Raw genomic sequence first — 22,894 nt, 5'->3', positions numbered from 1 at the left:
CCAACTGTGGTGTGATGATTTTTAAGACCATCTTTTCCTAAATCATACATACAGTGGGCAGTGAGATGAAGGTTTCTGAGTAGTCTAGGAGTATAGTATGGAGTCAATTGAGTAAAAGAGGGGTGCAGAAAAAGTACAAGGTTCTTTTTCAACAAATGATGCATGTGTATGACTGTCTCTCATAGCCATCATATGATGAAATAGTATATGTACACTGCTTCTCTATTGATAAACATAGCTGATTTTGACCCTAGTGTAATAATATGTTCTTTCCTCTTAAATTAATATTCTGTCACGGTTGCTTCATTCATTGATTTAATACCGAATGTTCACGATGGGGAGCACTGTGAATGCATGTAAAGTCTTTCCTTGGTGTGAAGCTCTGTAAAAATTAATTTGCTTTTTATACATGGAATCCAGGGATGTGATACTACATCCCATCTATTGGGTATAGGAAAAAGTGTTTAAAAAGTCATCACACCTGCAGTAGTATGCTTACAAACTCTGTAAAACCAAACGTCTCTAAAAAAAGAAATCATGTCATCAGGGGAATTGGCATTGGTAGCTATATACTGTATGGAGGAATACGTTCTGGGAGAAAGTAGCAAAAAGTAAAACAGCACTTGAAATAAAATCTATTCCCCCAACAACAAATGCTGCAAAATGTCATTTCCTGTGTCTATTACAATGGTACAGCAGTGGATAGAAAATACTAATCCCACAGACTGGGGGATGAAAAGTTAATGGCGTGATGTGTCCATTGATGACAAATTTACCACAGTACCACTGTTTGTGAAGAATACCAGGGTATCAGCACATGCTCAATGCCTATCTATAGATAGAGGATGATAACCGGACAATGAAACTGAATGGATTAATAGATTGTAAGATTGTATAATGTTGTTGTGACAGTACAAATGTAAATGAACTGTTTTATTAGACATCGTAGTCCTGCATTATAATGCATAGGACTACACGTTGTCTATTATTATAACCATGGTGATATCTTGATACTTAAATGTTTGTTTTTGCTGCCAAATAGCACTTGAATTAATATGTATATTGCAGTTGAAATGTTATCACTAAAGAAATATAAAAAGCATTATAAAAACTGCTATCAAGTGGTAATTAGATATACAATTATTATATGTTTTTGCTCATTTTTGCGCAATTCTGTTGCAATTTTTTCAACCTTTTACTAATTCTGAGCATATCTTTCCTGTACTATTCATCAACAACAGTAACAGTCATCCTCCAAGCACAGGAACATAACACAAAAGTATGTGCAACATCAAAACAGTACCATTACATTGAAATCCCTTCACCATGCCTTCAACAAACACATTTAGCATTTAGCCAAAGTAATTGTACCTGGTCATTTTGCTAACACCTTCATCTTTTAATTATTGTGTAGCGGCACAACATCTATAAATGTACATCTGACCAGACGCAACACATGGCATCTATCTCTAGTTCCGAACAACTCTGGATGTCGTTGGTCGGTAGAGGGCCTAATCCTATTTTCCTCAGTTTGGAGTTAAGCTTGACGAGGATACCTTTTGTTATCACCATTGATTAAGGAATAGAAGGATATGCATCGACGGTGACATATCAAACGATTTTCCAACGCGCTTGCCTATACTAAAGCACTGCTGCCAATCAAACAACGCTCATATTGAACTCCGTGTCTCTAACCGCGGCCCTCTATAGAACGCTGCGAATCAACTGTTACATTTTTTGAGAACCGCGTAGTCATGTAGAAATCGTATGCGCAGTCTGATTGTTCTATTGTCATGTCTGCGTCGATGATTAATTGAGAACAATATATTGCTGTTTTAATTTCATCACAATCGGACTACGAAAAGTTCACTTTCTTTCGACCGGTAATTTTAAGTAGTTGGTAATATGCAATTTTTATATTTGAATTATCATATTGGCCTGCCACCTCCTGTCATTAAAAATTGCGTTAATCTATAGAATATTAAATTATGCATTTGATCATGTATGTTGTTACTGTGTCTTGTGGTCTCAAATACAACAAACGTGTTTTTAATATATGGCTAAGCAGCGGTTTCTTCATAAATCTCCTTAATTATCGATGTGATTATATTTAAATTGTAGTGCCTGGTGATTGGCTAGTGGTTATGTAATCCACATCACAGCCAATCACCGGGCCTAATCGAATAAAAACTGTGATCCCTGATCCGGGATTGGCTGGTTATGTATAGTTGCGATACGTCACAACTGACTCTACTACTCTCTAGCGCTCGTTTTGAAAAGTAGACGCAAGGCAAACTTAACCATAAACAAACGAAGCATAAAGTACCTTGTCTATTACTGTATTATTATTTCCACAAGAAGTAGACAACGGTGAGTATATAGATTATGATTACACGTTGTAGCTACTACAAACCCAAAGGGTACTACACTTTACAAACAATTTGTATTTAATCTTGTAATTACATTCATTAATAATCTTGTAATGTTTCTGGGAGATCATTTAATTTAAATTCAGAAAAGTTATAATTAAATTCGTCGCATAAAGTTGTGTTCGTCGCCATAGCAGCTAGCGCTAAAAATATAACATATTAATCATGCCACCAAGATAAGAGCGCGCGAAAGCATAGCCAACAATGTTAAAGGTTGTTGAGCATGTGAAGTAAACGTGACCGTTTCGTTGTTAACGACGGTTAATTAAACTGTGTTTATTTTGAAACATTGTGGGAGGTCCGCGCCCTGTCGGTTAGAGTCATGGAAGCTTTGATCTCAAACTGATGCATATCCTTCTATTCCTTAATCCATGTTATCACATAATAATTTAACGTTTAACAACATCATTCTCCAAGACATTTCTATTGTTTTGTAATCAACTGTTTAGTTTGCTTTGCAGACAATCATTACCGAGGGGTATTATATACTGAAAAATAAAATGCTTAGCGCAGTTTTTGAAATGCAATATAGGCTAGGCAATCGATCTAGCACATCCCAAAGTGAAACAAATTGCAAACAGAGGTTTTTCTATTTTAAATGGTCATATATGATGAGATCAAAATGTGTCACTCATCCCGATGATATACTAATTAGGATGAAATTACAGGGTTGAATAAGAGTTGATTATTCACAATGTACATATTTATATTTGCTTGGATGAAACATTTTACGAAAAAATGATCATTTAGTTGCATGCAAATATTGAGAAATTGGGTCGAGGGTCAAATTTCGTACTTCCGATCATTTTTCGTACTTCCGGTCATTTTTTCAAAACAAAACAAATACACAAGATGCTCTACATAAACAAAGACTTATTACAAGTCTTTGGGAGTGGATTTGCAAATTGTCATGAGAAAAAATCCTGACATATGACAGGACTCCGGACCCTTTGATTGGTAGCCAAGCATCATAACCACCAAGCCACAACTCCACTCCACTGTTGTTTGTTACCCTGTCCTGCCATCTGATATTTAAGATAGTCCGTAGACAGCGGATGTGAAATACATTTAGTTTCTTTTCTTGTCTAGGGTGAAATACATTTAGTTTCTTTTCTTGTCTAGCATAGGTTGTCCACGATTCAGCTCCATACAAGAGGACACTAATGACACATGCCATATACACTTTGATCTTCACAGCCACTCTAATATTTTTGTTTTCGCAAACACGTACAGACAACTGACTGAGAGTACTAGAAGCTCTTCCGATTCGAATGTTTAGTTCACAATCAAGAGAGTTGTTATAAGTTATAACTGAACCAAGGTAAGACAATTTACTAACATTTTCAAGTAAAAATTGTTGACAGTAAAATTATTTTGACATGTTGTTTTGAACGATAAAATCTTTGTTTTCTTTACACTATGGTGAGACCAAAGTGTTCACATGCACATGAAAATTTATCAAGTAGAAGTTGTAGACCATTAGGACAATGGCTGCAGAAACATGCATCATCTGCATAAAGAAAATCACGAAGAAGAACCTTAAATATTTTTATCTTAGCTTTAAGTCTGGCCGGGTTGTACAGTTTGCCAGTAGATCTTCAATGCAATAAAACTCCTTCCATAAGATTAGGTTCAAAAGTTCTTTGGAGGACGACTGCAAAGTAATCTAAAAAAGAAGAAGGGCAAGAACATCTCCTTGTTTTGTCCCACTCTCTACATCAAATGAATCAGACACTGCTCCATTGTACTTGATAGTAGCTTGCATTCCTTGATGGAAGGATCGGATAATATTTAATAGAGTAGGTGAACATCCAATTTTCCTTAGGATTTCAAATAGACAGTCTCTATTAAAAAGGTCAAAAGCCTTTGTGAGATCGATAAATGCCAGGTAGAGTTGCTGTTTTTTTAGTTGGTAAATTCTAAACATTTCTAAATTCCTCCTGGGATACAGGTATCTTAGTTTGGTAAACTTTTCAGAGTAGTGTTCTACACATCGGTCCATCTGTTTCTTCTGATCGATTATTATCATGATTACCATTTCGGTCTTTAATTTGTGCTGTTTTCTTTTGCACTGGCCCAATGACCCTTCGTACATTCCCTTCAAGTGCCCTGTATCAGCATCTTGTTGTATCTGAGCACTAAGTTCCTCCCAGTAATCGTTAGTGCACTGGCGCACAACTCGTTGAACATCAGCCCTTGCTAAACGTAGAGAAGCAAGATTATGCCGTGTAGCGTGAGTCTTGTAAGCTAACAGAGCTGTACGTTTCTTCTCAATGACGGGCAGTAACTTTTCAAACTTTTCTTCAAACCAGTCTTGGTTGTTTTTTATTTTCTTACTGTCGTGATTCGATTTGAGGATGATCCGCTATTGATTAGGTTAGCTTCAACCAAGCAGATCTGAGCGTGTGAGGCCCGTCTCTATAAAGGGATAACTGACGCACAAATTATTCAGAAACACTGTTGGTTGCCACAGAAAACTTTATTAATCTCCTTCCGCATGTGCATATTATACTCGTTATTCTTACGAGAACAAAAAGCCCTGAATCGAATAACTATGTTAACTTGTACATGTACATCACAGGCACCTTCCGGCCATTATAATCGACGATTATAATGGTATAACATGTTCAAAGAATCATCGTAACATTGATATATAGAATTAAATACTTCTTAGACTTAATACATAATAACTTTCTGAAAATAATGTCTTCTTCCGACGGCAACAAACAACAAGCCTTATAACGGAAGAGACTCATGGTATGCAAATTAAGTTTACATTCCAACGCGCGCCACCAACCGATTCTGATATAGCGGACAAATCGAACCGCGACATTACCAAACACTTGTATAGCAGAGTCATAAATTGCATTTTTTTTTCCAGTAGGCCTATTCTTCAATATTTCATTGCATAGCAAGATTTTTTGGTAATTGATGTTCAAACTTTGCACATTTATCAGTGTCAGATGTTTCCTTGACATTGATCTTCCGAAGAGGGTGATGTTTGGTTTTTGGTCTTTGCTTTTGCACAATTTTTAGTCGACTGCAGACCAGAGAGTGGTCTGTTTCGCAAACTGCACTATGGAACGTACGAGTATTTTTAACATCATTTAAGGAAGAACGGCGTGTGATTATCAAGTCGAGCTGATGCCAGTGTTTATACCTAGGGTGTCTCCATGAAACTCCATGTTAGTTACGCAAAGTTTGTAGTATGAGCATAATTCAAGAAGCCTCTGTCCAATTTAGCTTTCCAACACCAACATTCCCCAAGCATGCTGGCCATGCTGCCCTGTTGTCACCAACTCTAGCATTAAAATCACCAAGCAAAATTAAAGGTGTTTTCTCAGGAATGTTCTTAATAAAAGAATGAAGATATTGATAAAACTGATCTTTAACCTCGTTGGAATTCGTAAGTGTTGGTGCATACAAACTCAAGATGACAGGTGACTCAATAGAGTTTGAAAGTCTAATTGCAAGCAACCTCTAATTACTGCACAATTAATATCGAGAAGTGGTAAAATACAGTAAAAAAATGTATCTATCAATGAATAGAATTGTAATTTAATACAATATATATATGCATGTGACGGGCGTTTATTCGAAGAAATAAATACTAAACCCCGAGGCGTTTATTCGAGATGGTGTGGGGGGTGGCGGGGACAGTTTATTGAAAATGACGTTAATTAGGGGCGTTTACTCGAGAGAGCCGTTTATTCAAACCGGGCGTTTATTCGAATAAATACGGTACTTAACTTTTTATGACGTCTAATGGAAACGAGGCTTAAAAAGTTAACAAATCACTGTAGCCCCAATTAAATTAACACCTTAAAACATCACAAGATACAGTTAAAATTCGAATTATTCCAAATATAACCAGTGCCTTGTCCCCACAATGTAAAATAGAGAGTGACCCCTTAGAGAAAGTGAGAGAGATAGAGAGAATTGAATTATGATAGATTAAAAGAATTAAAACAAGATAAATGTCTTTCTCTGGGCTGGATAGGCCACCCGTATTGGTTATTCGCAACAAAGTTTTTGATATTGTCTAGTTCAATCAATTAACTTTCACATCATTTTCCATTTTAAAATTTTGATGACGTCATCATGTTCAAAAGCGTGAATAACTTTTTTAATAAGTAATTTTTCGTCATAGATCAATTACATTTAAAAGAGCGCGCATCCATATTCTACGTATCCAAATTTCTTCAACACGTTAATATTTTGTTGCTCAGATAATTCTCTTCCAAAATTGATATCTACGTGTTTAATTTTGATGACGTAATCATGTCAAAAAATTGGAATAAAAGGCGGGTCCCGTTATTTTCACCTATTCTGCACTGTATGTAGTATGTATATATAGTGTATACTGTATATATTTAGACACAAAATAGAGGGCACACTAACATTTTATTTTCTTCAGATCACAATGGCATAATCGTTTTTCTGTGCGCAACATTCTAAACGTATGACGTGCACGTGGCGTTTGTGCGGCGGATAACCTAACTCGTCCATAGTGACAAGTTCAAATCTAGTTAAAGATGGTATTGAATAAATAAGTAAACACGGTATGTCTGAAAACGTCTTAAACACATCACCCAGTACGAGGTGTGTTGAAGGGGAAATGCAGAAATACTGGCATTTGGGGGAAATGAAGTACAATATAATTGGAATTGTACTGGGAAAAGTTACTACATTTGAACTGTCTTAGTGAGGAGTTAAGGTTTGTTGACTGTGGTGGGATGGGGAGAGCCCTAAGGCCCCAAGAAAGCCTACATTACATCAGGAAAAGTTTATGTTTATTATGTTGTCCGCCAGAGGGAGGTTTTGGACTTACGTTCAGCAACGCGACAACGTCTGCCTATAGCTGGCGATGTTCGGAATAACCATGGAGGTATAATACCTCCATGGAATAACAAAGCTGTTAGGCCTAGAAACCTCTACGAGAGAACTTTTGACGCGAGCTAATAAGTGCATTGTTTTTTTCTTTTTATCATAAAAGTTCACGTTGTAGAACAAAACGCTTCCTTAATTCTTTTGTTCCGTACTCAATTAGACATTTTAATAATCGTTGTTAAGTCGTTGAATTTTGTTGCTATGTAATTTTATTGTATTAACCTTTTAACTTTGAGCAATTGTATGTCACATGAATTTCAGTATGGACAAATAAAATGAACTATGAACTATAATTAACCTTATTAGACGCACATTTAAGACAAGAATGACCTGGTTTAATGTTTTTAAAACTATATATATATATATACATTATTTTTACAAAACGTCAAACATTGCAGGTCTAGTGTCTTTAACAACAACATCGAGAGAAAAAGAGTACAGTAACTCCGATCTGCACTGCGAACGTGCATACCCACACTCCCACAGTGCGATTTGCAAGTATAACGTCATGAGCTCAGGCATGCATCATGAATATTCATGATATATGCACGCCCTCTACAGTTTCTGCCTTTACATAATAGGAAAAAAATAATGCTACCTGGTTTGGAGGAGGGGAATTTTTTTCCGGGTTGTATTTGTCCGAAGAGTAGTTTTCAGGGGGGAGTAGTTGGTCTAATTCTGTGATATCACCTTTTATATGCATTTGTGTGAGCATAAGTGCGCGCAATATCTGATTGAATGATTGATTTAAAATGTATGGACAATGAAAATCAATAAAACACCTGGGTAAAAATGGTATCCCTATATAGCGTTGTGTAAATTTGTATACAAATACTTTGTTGCCATTTGTAAGCACAGAGCTCCTTGTTACTTTGCCTTCTCAATTAAACATTTTGCAATTCGGTTTTGATTTTGTGGTTTTATACTCAGAAAAGGCGAATGCCTATGGACCTGGTTATAGGTATATTTCACCTTGAGTAATTAATTGATAAATTGAACAAAAATACCACATACTTTAAAAAGTGTAGAACATAAGTTAATCTCCATGGTAACGATTTATAGCGTTGGCGTTTCGTTTGTTTGTTTACTATTCATATGGTAACACACAATTCATTTTCATTTGAAAATGAGTTTTCTTGTCACATGGTTGTCAGTTTGGAATCTGATATTCCTAACATATCAGGTGGCCATATATTGATCTACCGTACCAATTAGTTACACTCTAATTACAAACCCAGCATAGACGAGGCTAGATGATGGGTGGAGTTGATGCATTGATAGGCGTTCATTTAAACACTGTTTATTATTAAACCAATTTTCTATTTTTGTTGGTGAGATCGTGGTACATCATGACTGAATTATTCAAACATTGTGATACTGTAATGTACGGGCTGATAGAAGTGATACTCCCAAAAATAGTGTGCTGTGGGTGCTCTGATGAGATCTTCCGGTATGCTACACATGACTGGGGTGTTTCCGTTTAATTATGTAATTTGTAAGTGACGTCACACCTGAAGAATTGCATTTTAAAATCATAAATGGCCAAACAAACAGACAAAGAAATTAACATTGAATCTCCCTCCCTCCAATTTGTAGCTCTCGTTAACGTGTCTGGCAAAAGATACAGGGAATGTTCATGAATTCTTCGATTTTTCTTTACATAAACATTTATTATTGTTCTGGACTCTGAGTTCAATTTTTAATGAAATAAAAAAGACAGTCCCATCAAAGTTACAACCCACAAAAACTATTTAGTTATTACCGCCTAAAGGCCACACCTAAAGGCCACACCTAAAGGCCACACCTAAAGGCCACACCTTTTATCCGAATCTTGCCAAGATCTAGATCACTTATCTAGAGCTATTATGAAAGGGGAAAGGTTAAAGAACTATTTAAAAAAAATACTGTCCTCAGTAGGATTCGGAACCAGGTTTTCAATCATGGTGAGTTAAGTGCTAGTAACAGGTCTCAAATTTACTTCACTTGTTTCCGTATGCCGTGCATTACGCCTAATTTACTAGGGCACAACAAAACAATTATCTTAGGGTGCTCCCTGCTCTGTTTATTGAATTGATTATGTGTTTTGACAAGAGATAGATGAATGAGTGAATTAATGTTATCAATTATCAATTTTATCTATTAGGTCAAATTCTAGCTTTTTATTTGGAATATATCAAGGAGTATAACTGGGAGAACAAAATAATATGAAACAAAATGAATGACTGAATGAAATGTATTTCTTATAAAAACGCTTTATCAATCGGAAACACAGGTGCATACGGCCTAGGATGGGTGGGGGTCGTCTGCGTCACGTTTATCCCCATTCGCGTCATATCATGATTTTGATGACAATCTGATCGCCATATTATAGTAATTGCGCCTCGCAACACCGAAAATTATAATTGTAAAGTTTTATTTTCACCACCTACTCTGGTTTTACGAATGTTGAATAAGCCAAGATATATATCTGCTAGCAAATTATCACATTCGGCCGCCGCACTAAACTTCCGTAATACATCAATTTTTTTTTATAGACCAGACTTAATTGTGAATGTTATATGACTGTAAATTAGATTAGATTAACTTAAACTTAAAGTTTCCATTTTTAATTAATCGGAATGAACGTTTTATGGTACCGATTTCGCGCCGCGGCTTTAGCCAGCTATATCCCCATAATGACTACTCTCAGAAGCTACATCAAGCGGGAAGCTTATCTACGGCTGACATTTTTGGTATTTTGTAAACTCGACTAATTGATAGGTCCAAGCTGCTGGACCCAAAAAACGTCTGGGAAAAGAAAGTCTATGAGGGCTCACGGTTGAACGATTTTGGATTCTCGCACTTTGATTGGTTGACTTGACTCGCTAATCAGGACTGCATATCCAACACACGGGAAATAATGTCTTGAAATTCTTTGAATATATTAGCTTAAATAAACACACTTTTTCATTTACTAAACATGTAATATCATAATTAATTACAATGTTGATATCCAAAATATATTACTAAAAACCGTAATTTTTAAAGTTCATATAATTGCCTACTGAGGGCGAAATTTATTTACTTCGTGGCTTAAAACGATTATTTTCGGCGATGCTTTGGACCCTATATTTCGAAAAGTACAAGTCATATTTTCATAATTCTTTCTTTTTAATATTGATACAATATATCAACAGGCAATGTATGCTATTAACTTTTAATGTTGCATCGTTATCCCTAGTTAGGTAGTAGGCCTATATACATGTGGGCCGGGTCAAATTTAGGAGTAATGCTCTTATAAATTAGATAGGTCCATGCTCCTACCCTGGAATATGTAGGCCTACATACTGTAGTTTAGTTTATGATTAGATTTTTGTTCTGTACAGTAGGCCAGACTATATTTACACAAAATGTTTACTACTTTATTGTTAAACAAAAATAATTGATATAATAAAGCATTCTATCTGAAGAAAGAACAATGATTAAAATTATTAGTCAAAACGTCAAGCGGCGTTTTTTGTAAGAAATATTTCTTGTTGATATTCAAAATAGGTATACAGTTTACGTGAGACACAAGAGGGTTTCATTGTAATTTCAGTGCTATATAAACTTTCAAGCTTCAACCGCACATTGAACGATGTCCTTAATGTGGACGCAACCGACGAAAGAATTAATTGAACAATCACGACATGATGGGTCATGATGGGTCATCCAAACTGTCGATTGTGATTGATCAAATCACGTACGAATTGCGTCTACGTCCCAATCGCGACCATTTTAATGATAACGATTTGAAAATTCAACTCAACTCTCCATAACGTTACGTCGACAGGAAAACAGGTTTTAACGATTTAATATTTTTATTTATTTTCAACTTAAAAGTTAAAAATAATAACATAACGGTGATCGAGCTGGACCGCTAATATTTATACATGTTTACGCGACCGTTCATATAGGCCATATACCGTAAATCTTCTTAGTAACCCACACTCTATTATTAGTAACCCCCCTACTAATATAGTAACCCACCTTATAAGCCAATCTATAATAATAACCCACTACTCTAACAGTAACCCACGGATTTTGATTCTTCAACCCCGATACCAGCCTAGGACATTTCGCTGAAATCTTAATCTATGCTTACACTAAAGACAAACATTAAATTACATTTTATTTATATATTATATATAAATTACACTTGTTATTTGGAAATATCAGACCTTAAAAGTCGCGTTGTAAAAATTCAAGAATTATTGTCAGCGCGTACCTATTTTTTCCACAAACTGCAATGACGTAGTATGTGAATCATTGGTCAGTTTTAACGTCGTAAGGATTACCGTAAATCTTCTAATTGTAACCCTGGGTTATTATTCTTTGATTGTTTTTTAGGGTGGGTTATTAGAAGGTGATTACTATTAGAGTAGTGGGTTACTATTACTAAACTTAAATTAGGCACCTGAAAATAGTAACCCATCCCCAACTTTTCCGGTCAGCAACTCATAGCAAAATAATAAAACAGTACGAATAAACAAATTTGGTTGAACTCTAACTTTATTTTATAAACTCAAAACACTCAATCCTCCCCCACACCCGAGATCAACATGCATTATCTCCTTATTTTTAAAATACGGCTGCATCATAAGTTTTTGGTTACTCTAATAGTAACCCCCATGGGGTTAACTATTAGAGTGTGGGTTACTATTAGAAGATTTACGGTACAGATTTCAATGATTTTTAACGTTGATTTTACCCCCCCCCCCACCCATGGGGTTAACTATTAGAGTGTGGGTTACTATTAGAAGATTTACGGTACAGATTTCAATGATTTTTAACGTTGATTTTACCCCCCCCCCCCCCCCCCCACCCACTTTCCTGTAAAAACATTAAATCCTGTCAATTCAACCCAACGTTACGTCGACAGAAAAACAGGTTTTAGATGGATACATTCCTACCAGCAGACCTCCTAACTTGACAAAATTAGATATACAGAGGGCGGTACAATACATAAACACAACAATAGAGGGCGCTATAACAAACCCTAAAGATATTGGCATCATTGTAAAGAGATGGGTCAGGCCAGGCGTGCCAATTATTTCACTTAAACAATGCATGAATTGGTTACAGTATTTAACATCTAAATATCAACCGATATTAGTATGTTTTCTATTCTCTTATCAATATCTAGAGTGGTAGAAAAATGTATACATATCGGGAGATTTTATGGTTTATCTACGAAAGCCTAATCCTGCCACATGAATATAAATATATCTCTATGTCGAAATTTCGACATAGCAAACAAAAATAAATAAATTAAACAAAAATACTATGTCGAAATTTCGACATAGCAACAAATTAAATCATTAAAACAAATATAGTATGTCTAAATTTCGACACACGTATGTCGAAATTTCGACATAATATTTTTGTTTTGTTTTTTTGTTGTTGCTATTATTATTTATGTGGCAGGATTAGGCTTTCGTTTTTATCAAAATATCTGGAAATTGCATTTTTCTTGGGGGACACATGTTGGGGGACCGGGAGATGACTCGAAATATCGGGAGAAATTAACAAGTTGGGAGATCTGTACCTGCTAAAATAATTGATTTAATACACTCAGATATCATTTTTAGGTTAGTAAGGTAAGTATAATATAATGTAAAAAAGTATTTATCTATTTTCCGCGTAGGCGAATAACTGTAAACTTGTATACTATTAAACTATAATATATGTCTGCTGTATGCGCGGCTTTCACAACTACTAAAACGACGATCGAGTATTCCGATCCTATTCTCATTATTATTCATAAGTCCTTCCCACAATCCAACGCTCGTCGTGTGTGTAGTATTTGTCGCACCCATCTGCTATTTTGAGAGCACTGAGGTCTTCTTGCGATCAAAAGGAAAACAAGATAACTTATCAAATAAAACTGGACCAAGGGAATCACATTTTTAGTTACTGTTGTTCTTGGATCATTACTGGATGGTTATTCATCTCTAATTTACTGACTTTGGATTTATTTACTTGCCGAATTAGTTGCATTAGGGTGAAGTTTCATGAATGGTTCGTGGCTCCATTTCTGAGCCCATCGAGAGCTCTAGTTCACATCAACACATCACCATCATGGGGTGTTTCGGGAATGGTATGCCGCGAGAGGAAAAAGAGGCAGAAAAGAGGAGAAGAGATGCTAACAAACGTATTGAAAAACAACTACAAAAGGATAAACAAGTGTACAGGGCTACACATCGTCTATTATTACTTGGTTAGTGACGCAACACCGGGCACTGCTAAATATTTCAAGTGCACGCCCAAGTTTATTCGTTTCTAAGCGAGATCTTGTCAATTGAATAGTCCACCGACCTTCGTATGTCAATCGGCTAGAGAAGGGCCTAGCCTAGTAGGCCTAGGCCTAGCTCTCTGTGATATTTTTCTTTTGGGTCGTAGACAAACATCTGGCTTCACCTTATAATTAGTTTTCTTAAAATGATGTAAAAACTTGTCGTTATGTCTGTTATATTTTTTTTTAGATTGTTTTTTTATTATATTTCTCTTGGTATTCTTGCTTGGGTCAGATGAAAGGTCAACCAACCTAGAAATTCATCGAAATAAAATGACTAAACTTCTTGGTCACTTTAATTCTATCTACATACTAGGCCTAGCACTAGCCTAGGCCTAATGCATTACTAACTAGCCTGCTAGGCCTGATTGTTTAGATTGAATATCACAGTATTTTATTCAAAATTATTTAATGTTCATTTAATAGTTTTAAATTTCTAATGTTAGTGATTGTGAATTGATTGTCTGGCTAGATTGCACCTCATTAAATTATTTGTAAGAATTAACAATACATAGGCCTAGTTGCTTTTCTATTTTTTGTTTATGTAGAAAGAATGATTTTGCTATTTAGTTTTTTTTCAAAATCATGTTAAATATAAACTTCATTAATAAAATACTATACACTAATTAACTTATTTGATTTAATAATTCTGTATTTTAAATTGCCAGTATGTAAGCATCGAGGGGGATGGGGGTTATATAAGGCTGTATTGTTTGTCATGAAGTACAGTATCTTTATGATACTGTATGATTTGCACAATTCTTAAATCTTAGTTATACTAACTCAATTAAAACAACATAATTATTTTTAAAAGTCAACATTTTGCAATTAAGCTTGTTTGATTTGTACTTGGTTTATACAGGTATACAATAATTGGTAATAAGTCATATTAAATAATTTGCAATGCAGACTTATATTCATTAATATTAACGATAGCTTTGTGTACAGGTACAGTTATATTATAAAATAACTGCAAATGTTCTTTCAAACCTTGTATAAATTATAATATGATTATGAATATTTTGGCACAAGCCCATCTAGTCTATAATGTGGTATTATTTAATTTAACAATAACACAGTTCCTTGATTCCTATATATTGTATTCTGTACCCAATCTAAATGTGTTCTTACTTGTACTGTATATAGAAATTCATGTTCTTATATTTTGAGCAGTTGCTCACATGAAGGTAACAATGATGTTAGAGCGATGTGCAGTATGCTACAACTAAAACGGCTGTATGTTTAAGAAGACGAATGACATATTTAATTTTAAGTTAGGCCTAACTTAAGTAAACTGAGAGGCTATCTACAGTAATTCATACTTCAATCAATGTAAAAAATGTAGGCCTCTGTGAATCATTTCAACCAGGAATTGGATGGCGCCTGCATCAGCCTTGATAATTATACAAACCCTGCCTAGCTAACTGTAATACTGTGTAGTAATATGTAGTTAGATCGTTAGTATGAAGATGTATTTTTAGCAGTAATCGAAATAGAGAAATACAGAAAAAGAATTTTTTTTTTTTATAAAAGTTAGAGATAAAGATGCTACTATAGTCTGGTCACTAAATATTTAAAATATAATATTTAAATATTGTTGTTTCTCCTTGTGTAGGGGCTGGTGAATCTGGTAAAAGTACAATTGTGAAACAAATGAGGATATTGCACGTCAATGGTTTTAGTACAGAGTAAGTGCAATTTTTGTGTGTTTATTAAAACAGTTTCGCTGCATGAAAAATACCATATTTTTCATGTATGCATGAAAAATACCATATTTTTCTCGTATGCATGAAAAATACCATATTTGTTTTAAATTATTTCCTCTGCTGTAACTCTTTTACTGTAAGTGATTACTTTTTGTCACTTTTTACTTAAAAGTAAATGTTTATGGCAAACATTATCTATTTGTTTGTTTTATAAAATAACGAAAATAATAATAATAATAATAACTGAGTAGTTTTATTCATTTTATGTATCTTCGTCATTATTCATTGTAAACACATATTCCATGCATACAGAAAGAATTTTGTATAAAAAAAGTTTCTCTTCTCTCTCCCTTTAGAATAACCTCTTTAGCACAAAAAATAAATAAAAAGAATTTCCAAATCGACCTGTTTTAGGATTTTTTAAGATTGATTTTAAAATCGCCATTTAAACACATTTTAAAAGGTGGAATTACCACTGCACAGTGAAACTTAGGCTAAGTGTTGAGTGTGTACAGTACACATGGATAGGAACCATTGCCAAATAGATGACAACCAGATAAAATGAGCAAGACTGTAGAATGTAACAGTAAAAGAAGATCTTATACTTTTTATATGAAAAGTAACAATAGTTTTAAAATAAACATTACTTTAAGCACTGATCTGTGCAGACAAGTTATATGGATCCTATGTTGTATAAATCATGTTTCTAAATCTAGGAATCTATAAAAAAAGCATGAATGTTGAACCTTAAGGTGATAGTAGGTTGAAATTTTTCTAAATATACTTTGTTTATGTTGTCGATTCATTGGTATTAAATTACCGTTATTTTTTTATATCTTAATCTTTAATATATTTACTAATTTTACATGCAATAATTTACCATGATTTATGGATTTTACAGACAAAAACAATATTCGTTGTATCACGTATACATTGGAAAGTTTCAGAGCTTTTATTGATCAAGTTTTTGTGGTTCTATGCATTGATTAATAATAGACTAACTGTATCATTTTTTAACAATAAATTAAATTGCAAAATTAAAACCTTTGCGAAATGGGTAAATTTATGTGGTAGACATGTTTGTATTGTTTGGTACTAATAGTATTAATTAGATGTTTAAAGAGGACAATGAACTCAAATCTTAAATTGTTTGTTGCTTAATTGGAATAAAATGAAAGAAACTAAACACTTAGCTTTCCTCAATTGCAAAGATGGTTTATTTAATAAAGGATTAGAGTGGGAGCTGCATACCTATCAGTATGTACGTTTCTATGCTGTTGTCTGATGCTTGTTATGGCTACCTTTACATGCTGCTAGTTTACAACATTAGCATGTTCAGACTTTTGGGAGAATCCGAGTGTTACTATGCAGTTGTTATGATATGCTTTCAATCAAGGCACAAAGTGTGTTGTGTTCCTACGGTTTGTTGCTATGCTGGGCCTTTTACAAATTACTGTACATGTTGTACATTACAGTAGGTATCATAGATCAAGGATTAATAAACATTTTATTGTAATACAATTTTCAAATTTAGTTTTGAAAAAAATTGTTTGAAATGCTCGATATTGTTTGCAATAATAAATGAATAGTTTTTTTTTATTTCCACAAAAAAGTGAATTTTTACATACTGCAAAGTCTACTTTGCTTTACTCTCATTTTGATGCTTTCACTGAAGGCAATTGAGCACAGGTCTGAGGTATACAGTATATTGCAAGAAAATATTCTAAGGTCTGTTTCATTCAGGAACCCACCTGGAACATGATGAGTGGTCTGTGGCTCATATATTTATTCAGCCAGTCCTACTGTACACACTTTTCAACATCAGGATCCAAACCTCCTTGTTGTCCTCTCCTGCCTTCTTGAGACGCCATCTAAAACCTACACTACATTATTTTTAGTTTATTGTTGCTATATTGTGCTATTTTTATCATGATTTACAGAGAAAGAAAATCAAAAGTTGAAGATATAAAGAAGAATATTCGAGATGCAATTTTGGTAAGTGAATATTATAGTCTATTTCGTGCCTGCTTACCTGGATAAACCGACAATATAGCCCTCTCTCTCCGAAGAGAGGATACAATTACAAAAAAGAAAAATCCGTCTAGCACCCCTATCGGATAATGGTCACGTCCGCAACCACGCCCTCAGGAGGGAGCCATCCAACGTAGTAGCGTCATCATTTCTTTTTGGTTTGTGTAATTATGTTACTAAATTTGGTATACAGTTTCTGAAAATTGTAAATAATTTTTGTTTTGTTTATGTTTTATACATTCTTGTAAAAATAACTTTATGATTTGTTTTAATTTTATTTAGAATTATGCTATATTTATTTTTAGATAATTAGAAAGACTAAAATGTTTACCCCTTTGCTGCAGTTCTCTTTCCATTTTAAGCTGATATTTTATGGTGGATTTACTAAACCAAGTGTTCAGACAAACACATGATCATATGCTAAATATAGCTAACTTTCTCATCAATAATTAAATGAATTTGCTCAGAAATTGAGCAAAATGTAGTAGTGAACATTTTGGCAAAATATACTTTGCCAAAATGTTCACTACTACTATGCAATACTTACCCGGTTGAGAAAACGATAACCGTTTGATACCAATAGAAGAACTATTACAGAAAGCCAATTGAGGACGATGCGTGTGAGAGCGTTATCACGTAAACAACCAAAATAGAAGTCGGCGCTACTCAAACAATTTCATTTTGCCAAGTAATAAAATCAATAAATATAATTTTTTGCAGACTGTGACAGGAGCAATGAGTACGCTCACGCCACCTATACAGCTAGCCAACCCTAAAAACCAATTTCGATTGGATTACATTCAGGATGTTTCAAGTGCACCAGATTTTGACTACCCAGATGTAAGTAAAAGTTTGAGCACAAGAATGCACAAGAATGAGCATTTAAGGTTTGATAATGATGTATCATGTTCTGTGCTACAAATACCAGGACTTGCCATGCCTTTATTACCCAAACTACAACATCACGATAAGTTTACTATATTGACCTCACAGACCATGACTATGAATTCTAGAATGTCCAAATAATCCTTCCAATCCAAAGAACAATAAAAGTATTGTCTCTAAGATATGCTATTTCGGTTTAAATCATAGTATTAATATTTATCACAATATTTGTTTTAATTTTTAACGTTAACATTTTTATAAGTGTTCTTGAAGGTTCATTTATACTAGGACGATAACAATATTCCAGAACTGTACAATATTATAGTTTATAAATATAAATTATTCTTACATCTAAGAAAAAAAAACAATTATTCCGTGTGAAAAAATACCACCGCCTCAAACCTTGTATGTTTGTTGCAGAGTAGAGAAGTTCCTTGGTCGAGATAAAAATGCATTGGTATAGTTATTAATTATAAAAGGATGTTTACTATTTAAGAACATTAAACACATGCCTGTACCACTGTTTTAGTCAAAATGCTTATTGACATGTCCACTATCATTAAACCTGTTCCTCAACTGTTTATTCAAAATAGTTAACCCCTAAATTGGCAATCGCATATTCTGTAATCGCTTGACTGATTTGCTACACAGTGTGGCTATTTATTCGACAGGGTAGTTTTTGACTTGGGTCAAGCCAAGGCATACAGTATAGGGTAGGGAAATGATGGCATAAAGATTGTCTTTTTATTATTCACCAGCTTAGAGTTGAACAAATCTAAAATGCTGTGCTATTGCATTTTCAATCTTTGTATGGGAAAATGTCATGCACGCGATATGAAATCAAGCAACAAGAATACACACACTTATGTGTTTTAAAATATTTCAATTTATACACTATAGATATTGATATGAATGCTAATAATAGTATTTTAAAAGCTTCCTGTGAAGAATTTATCTGTTCATTGAGATTTGTCAAAAGGAATGCATTGTAATACGTAGGATTGATAACAAAACTATTCATTTTTAAATGAATTATAAAGAGGTTTTCATAGTTTAAAATATTTCTAGAGAATGATAAGGCTGACTAGGTTGATTTTAACACAAAGCTTTATTACAGCAAATATTACAAATTGGTATATCATTTTTCCACAAATGTTTTAAAGTTTAAAAAAATCTTTAACCAAATTAAAAAATGCTGAAATTATTAAAATAAAATTGTTTACATGATTGCTATGCCTATGAGATTTAAATATTATTTTAGATATATAGTTTTGTACATAAATTAAAACATTAAAATTAAATTAATACCGAGCGAAAGCTAGGCCCTAACTAATCAGCTGGTTCCTCTTCCTCCACATTCTGGTCTCTCTCACCATGAGGAAATTCCTCGTTAATCATCTTAAATTCTGTAGAGGTTCGAACCCAATCTGAGAGCACTCAAACCTGAGCATTACCCGTTATGCCACAAAGTAGTACATGACTGAACAGCTGATAATAGTCTATACGTGTATACATAATTCATCAAGAGGATAAAGACGTTTTGTAAAAATAATGCATATATATATATATAACTTTAAAAACATTAAACCAGGTCATTTCTTGTCTTAAATGTCCGTTCTAAGGTAAATTATGATAAAAAGAGAAAAACAATGCACTACTGTACCTAAGTAGCTTGCGTCGAAAGTTCTCTTGTACTGTAGACGTTTCTAGGCCTAGCTTAGTTGGGCTTAGTTTGTAGGCCTACTGTAGCTGGAAAAGAGCGGTAATGTAAGAACATTGTACGCCTGCTATAAGTCTAGCCTGGTGTTGTCGCGTTGCTGAATTAATTGTCTTTCCTTTTTTAGCAGAATCCGATAATACAAATTGAGGTATTTTAGCTGAAAAGTTAGGTTCTTTTATTTGTTTACCCTTTCACACGATCGATTGAGTGGGTACATCACATCAAAATATGAAAATATCAATCCGTGTGCGATGCCTGTTGGGATTTATAGCGGGCCGCTAAAACTATTAGATCTATTTTCACATTTTTAACCGTTTAAAGACGAAAACAATAGGTCCATATGGTACTAATTTACATAAAATGTACTGTACTTGTGTGACCTTAAATTAGGTAAAAAAAACGTAGGTCTAGTGTCTTTAAGTAAATGTTATTCAACTTTTATACTTGCTTGGTGAATCTTTTGGTCATTAAATCATTTAATAAGTTGTAATGAGTTAATTATTCAAACTTTTCAGTAAACAGCAAAAGATCATTGCCATTGTGCATGCTAAACATGCTCTTTGGTAGATCCAGCTATTAAACATATATTGGTAGAGTTCAATAATAATAGGAGTTTTTAATATCTAAGAATTACTGTAAACATGTGCCTAAACCACTGTGTAGTCAAAACGTTTATTTAGTTGCAAGCCTAAATTGACAAAATTGCATTTTGTAACCATGGTGCTGGTTTGAGGCCCTGTTCTGACATCGAGTGAAGGCAAAATGTATTCGCTAATTTGGCAAAGAGGATATTTTTGCCAAATTTGTTCTCCTACCTACAGTAAGTGTAAGCGTAGCATGTAAATGCTTTTCTTTTTTTTGTGACCGATCTACAGTAATATACCCTTTGCCATGTGACTTTTTTAGAAGAGTTATTTTTAACATTGGCAAATGTTGATTAATTATTTCTATCGGTTATCCATCTAAATTTTTCATGGTAGAAACAGGAAATTATCTTTAAAACCTAATATAAAATTTAGATTTTAAATTAATCAACAAGTTTTATTTTAATTTAAATTATATTAGGTGAAACATGAGTTCACCTGTAGTTGTATTGTTTGCTTCTTCCCCCCCCCCCCCCCCCCTACGAAATTTGGATTGCCAAGTTTCATTAAGGCAAAGCTGTGAAAATGTAGTGTAAAATATCAGTAAGAACTCTAGGAAATGTTAAAATGCAAAAACACATTGAAACCAACATTTAAAAAAAATTAATTTTGTACAGTGTTCAATATGGATTCTTATTCATTTTCTTTACTAAGGTATTGTAGAGTAATAGAACTAACCTAGCTATTATTTTTTCAGTACACATAAGTTTAAATAATTAATATAGTGAGAGCCTGTTGTTAATGCCTAAAAATAATCAATTGAAAATCGTTTTTTTAAAAATAAAATAATATAATACCGTATTTATTCGTGTAAACGCCCTCCTCAGATAAACGCACCAGGGCCTTTATTTATTTCCCTGAATAAAGGCCCAACCACAGGCATTATACACACAATATTGTATTACAACAATTTCTATTTGTAGTAGAATTCATTGATTGACAATGACATGATCTACAATTTACCAAGCATTTTAATACAATTTTTTACTGTATTTTATTTTAACATTTCTCAATATAAATTGTGTTGAATTTATTCAGATACATAATACATCAATCAAACATTTTCTATTTCAAAGAATATACTACTGTGTCTAGACTACAAAAAAGTAAGATAATATACTTTTATTGTCTTTTTTAAGTTGAATTTATCGTTGAATGGGTATTCCGTTACAGATTCCAAGTCTCCTGTTGCATTCAAGTATGTCCTAGCCCACCTATCCTAGCCTCATATCGGTCTAAGCATTCTATAGCCAACATAACCAAGTCAAAATGTCTGGTTTACAAATTACACTATAGACTAAACATACATATTTAGCGCTATTCATTGCAAACTAAAAAAATGAATGTGTGAAAAAAAGGGGATCAATGATAATGTTATTAACTTTTTCAGTGTGCATGGTGCCACCGACATGCAAAGCTGAATAATATTAAAAATACCATCAAGACAACCCTTATGTTATAACCGCTATAAAACGATGTTCAGCCATATTATCTAGCCACTATTTTTAATTTACAAGCCACAGAATAACTGATTTAGTCAATTCAATGTGCTAGCTATTCAGACCATCGGAAAGGTCACTATGCTGCCACTTCATCTATTGACCTCTATCCTAACTAAATGAAAATCTGTTTTTAGAAGCTTTATATAGTAGTCATGGAAACACAATCTACACATTATGCTTTGCCCATACTGTACAGAGAGAGAGAGTAAAATGCTAATAAATGCTGTTGCTATTAGCAGCTCACTGTGCATAATTTTCAATTATTCAAATAGTTACTTATTCACCAAAAATAAAACTTTCTTCATTCTTTTCTATAATGTTGTTTAAGTGTTGTGTTATCCTCTGACATTTTATATATTTATAAAATATTTGGCAATTGTGCAAATGTGCAACTAAGGCTTAGAAGCAAGCAAAACCCAGTTTTGGTAACTAGTGTGAAATCAATCTGGTTGTAGCCTGATTTTTACTCAAAATAAAACTTTTTTCGTTTGTAGTGAACAACATTATTATCCGGAGAGGGAGAGAGTAGATTAGTTTAGTTAAATATTTGTACCATTAAGATGCAACAAAACTGTCTTGTTGTATTCTCCTATAAAGTACTTGAACATAAATTGTTATTGTTTTGAGGGATCAGTTTTAGATAGATGGACCGCCCTCATAAAATATATTTGACATGAATAAATAATAAATGTAGCGGCAAAGTCAAGCTTTTGCCATTTTAAGCCATTTTGGTGATTTTTATGCATATTACTTGGATGATTTAAAGAACTTGCG

The 22,894-nt window shown here is 33.7% G+C and overlaps 1 protein-coding gene across 1 annotated transcript in view; it reads left to right on the top strand.

Annotated features, from left to right (window-relative positions):
• The first annotated feature begins 13,179 nt into the window (after positions 1 to 13,179).
• LOC144850223 (guanine nucleotide-binding protein G(s) subunit alpha-like) overlaps positions 13,180 to 22,894 on the top strand; it is a 56,296-nt gene continuing 46,581 nt past the window's right edge. Inside the window, exons 1-4 of the mRNA XM_078707459.1 lie at positions 13,180 to 13,557; positions 15,248 to 15,320; positions 17,279 to 17,333; positions 18,090 to 18,209. Coding sequence (XP_078563585.1) covers positions 13,356 to 13,557; positions 15,248 to 15,320; positions 17,279 to 17,333; positions 18,090 to 18,209 — 450 coding nt within the window. The 5' untranslated portion in view covers positions 13,180 to 13,355. The remainder of the gene's footprint in view (positions 13,558 to 15,247; positions 15,321 to 17,278; positions 17,334 to 18,089; positions 18,210 to 22,894) is intronic.

This window comes from Antedon bifida, chromosome 8 (genome assembly GCF_963402885.1).
Source record: "Antedon bifida chromosome 8, ecAntBifi1.1, whole genome shotgun sequence".
NCBI lineage: Eukaryota > Metazoa > Echinodermata > Crinoidea > Comatulida > Antedonidae > Antedon > Antedon bifida.
Note: the sequence above shows the minus strand (reverse complement) of the source record. Positions and strands in the feature narration are given on the sequence as shown.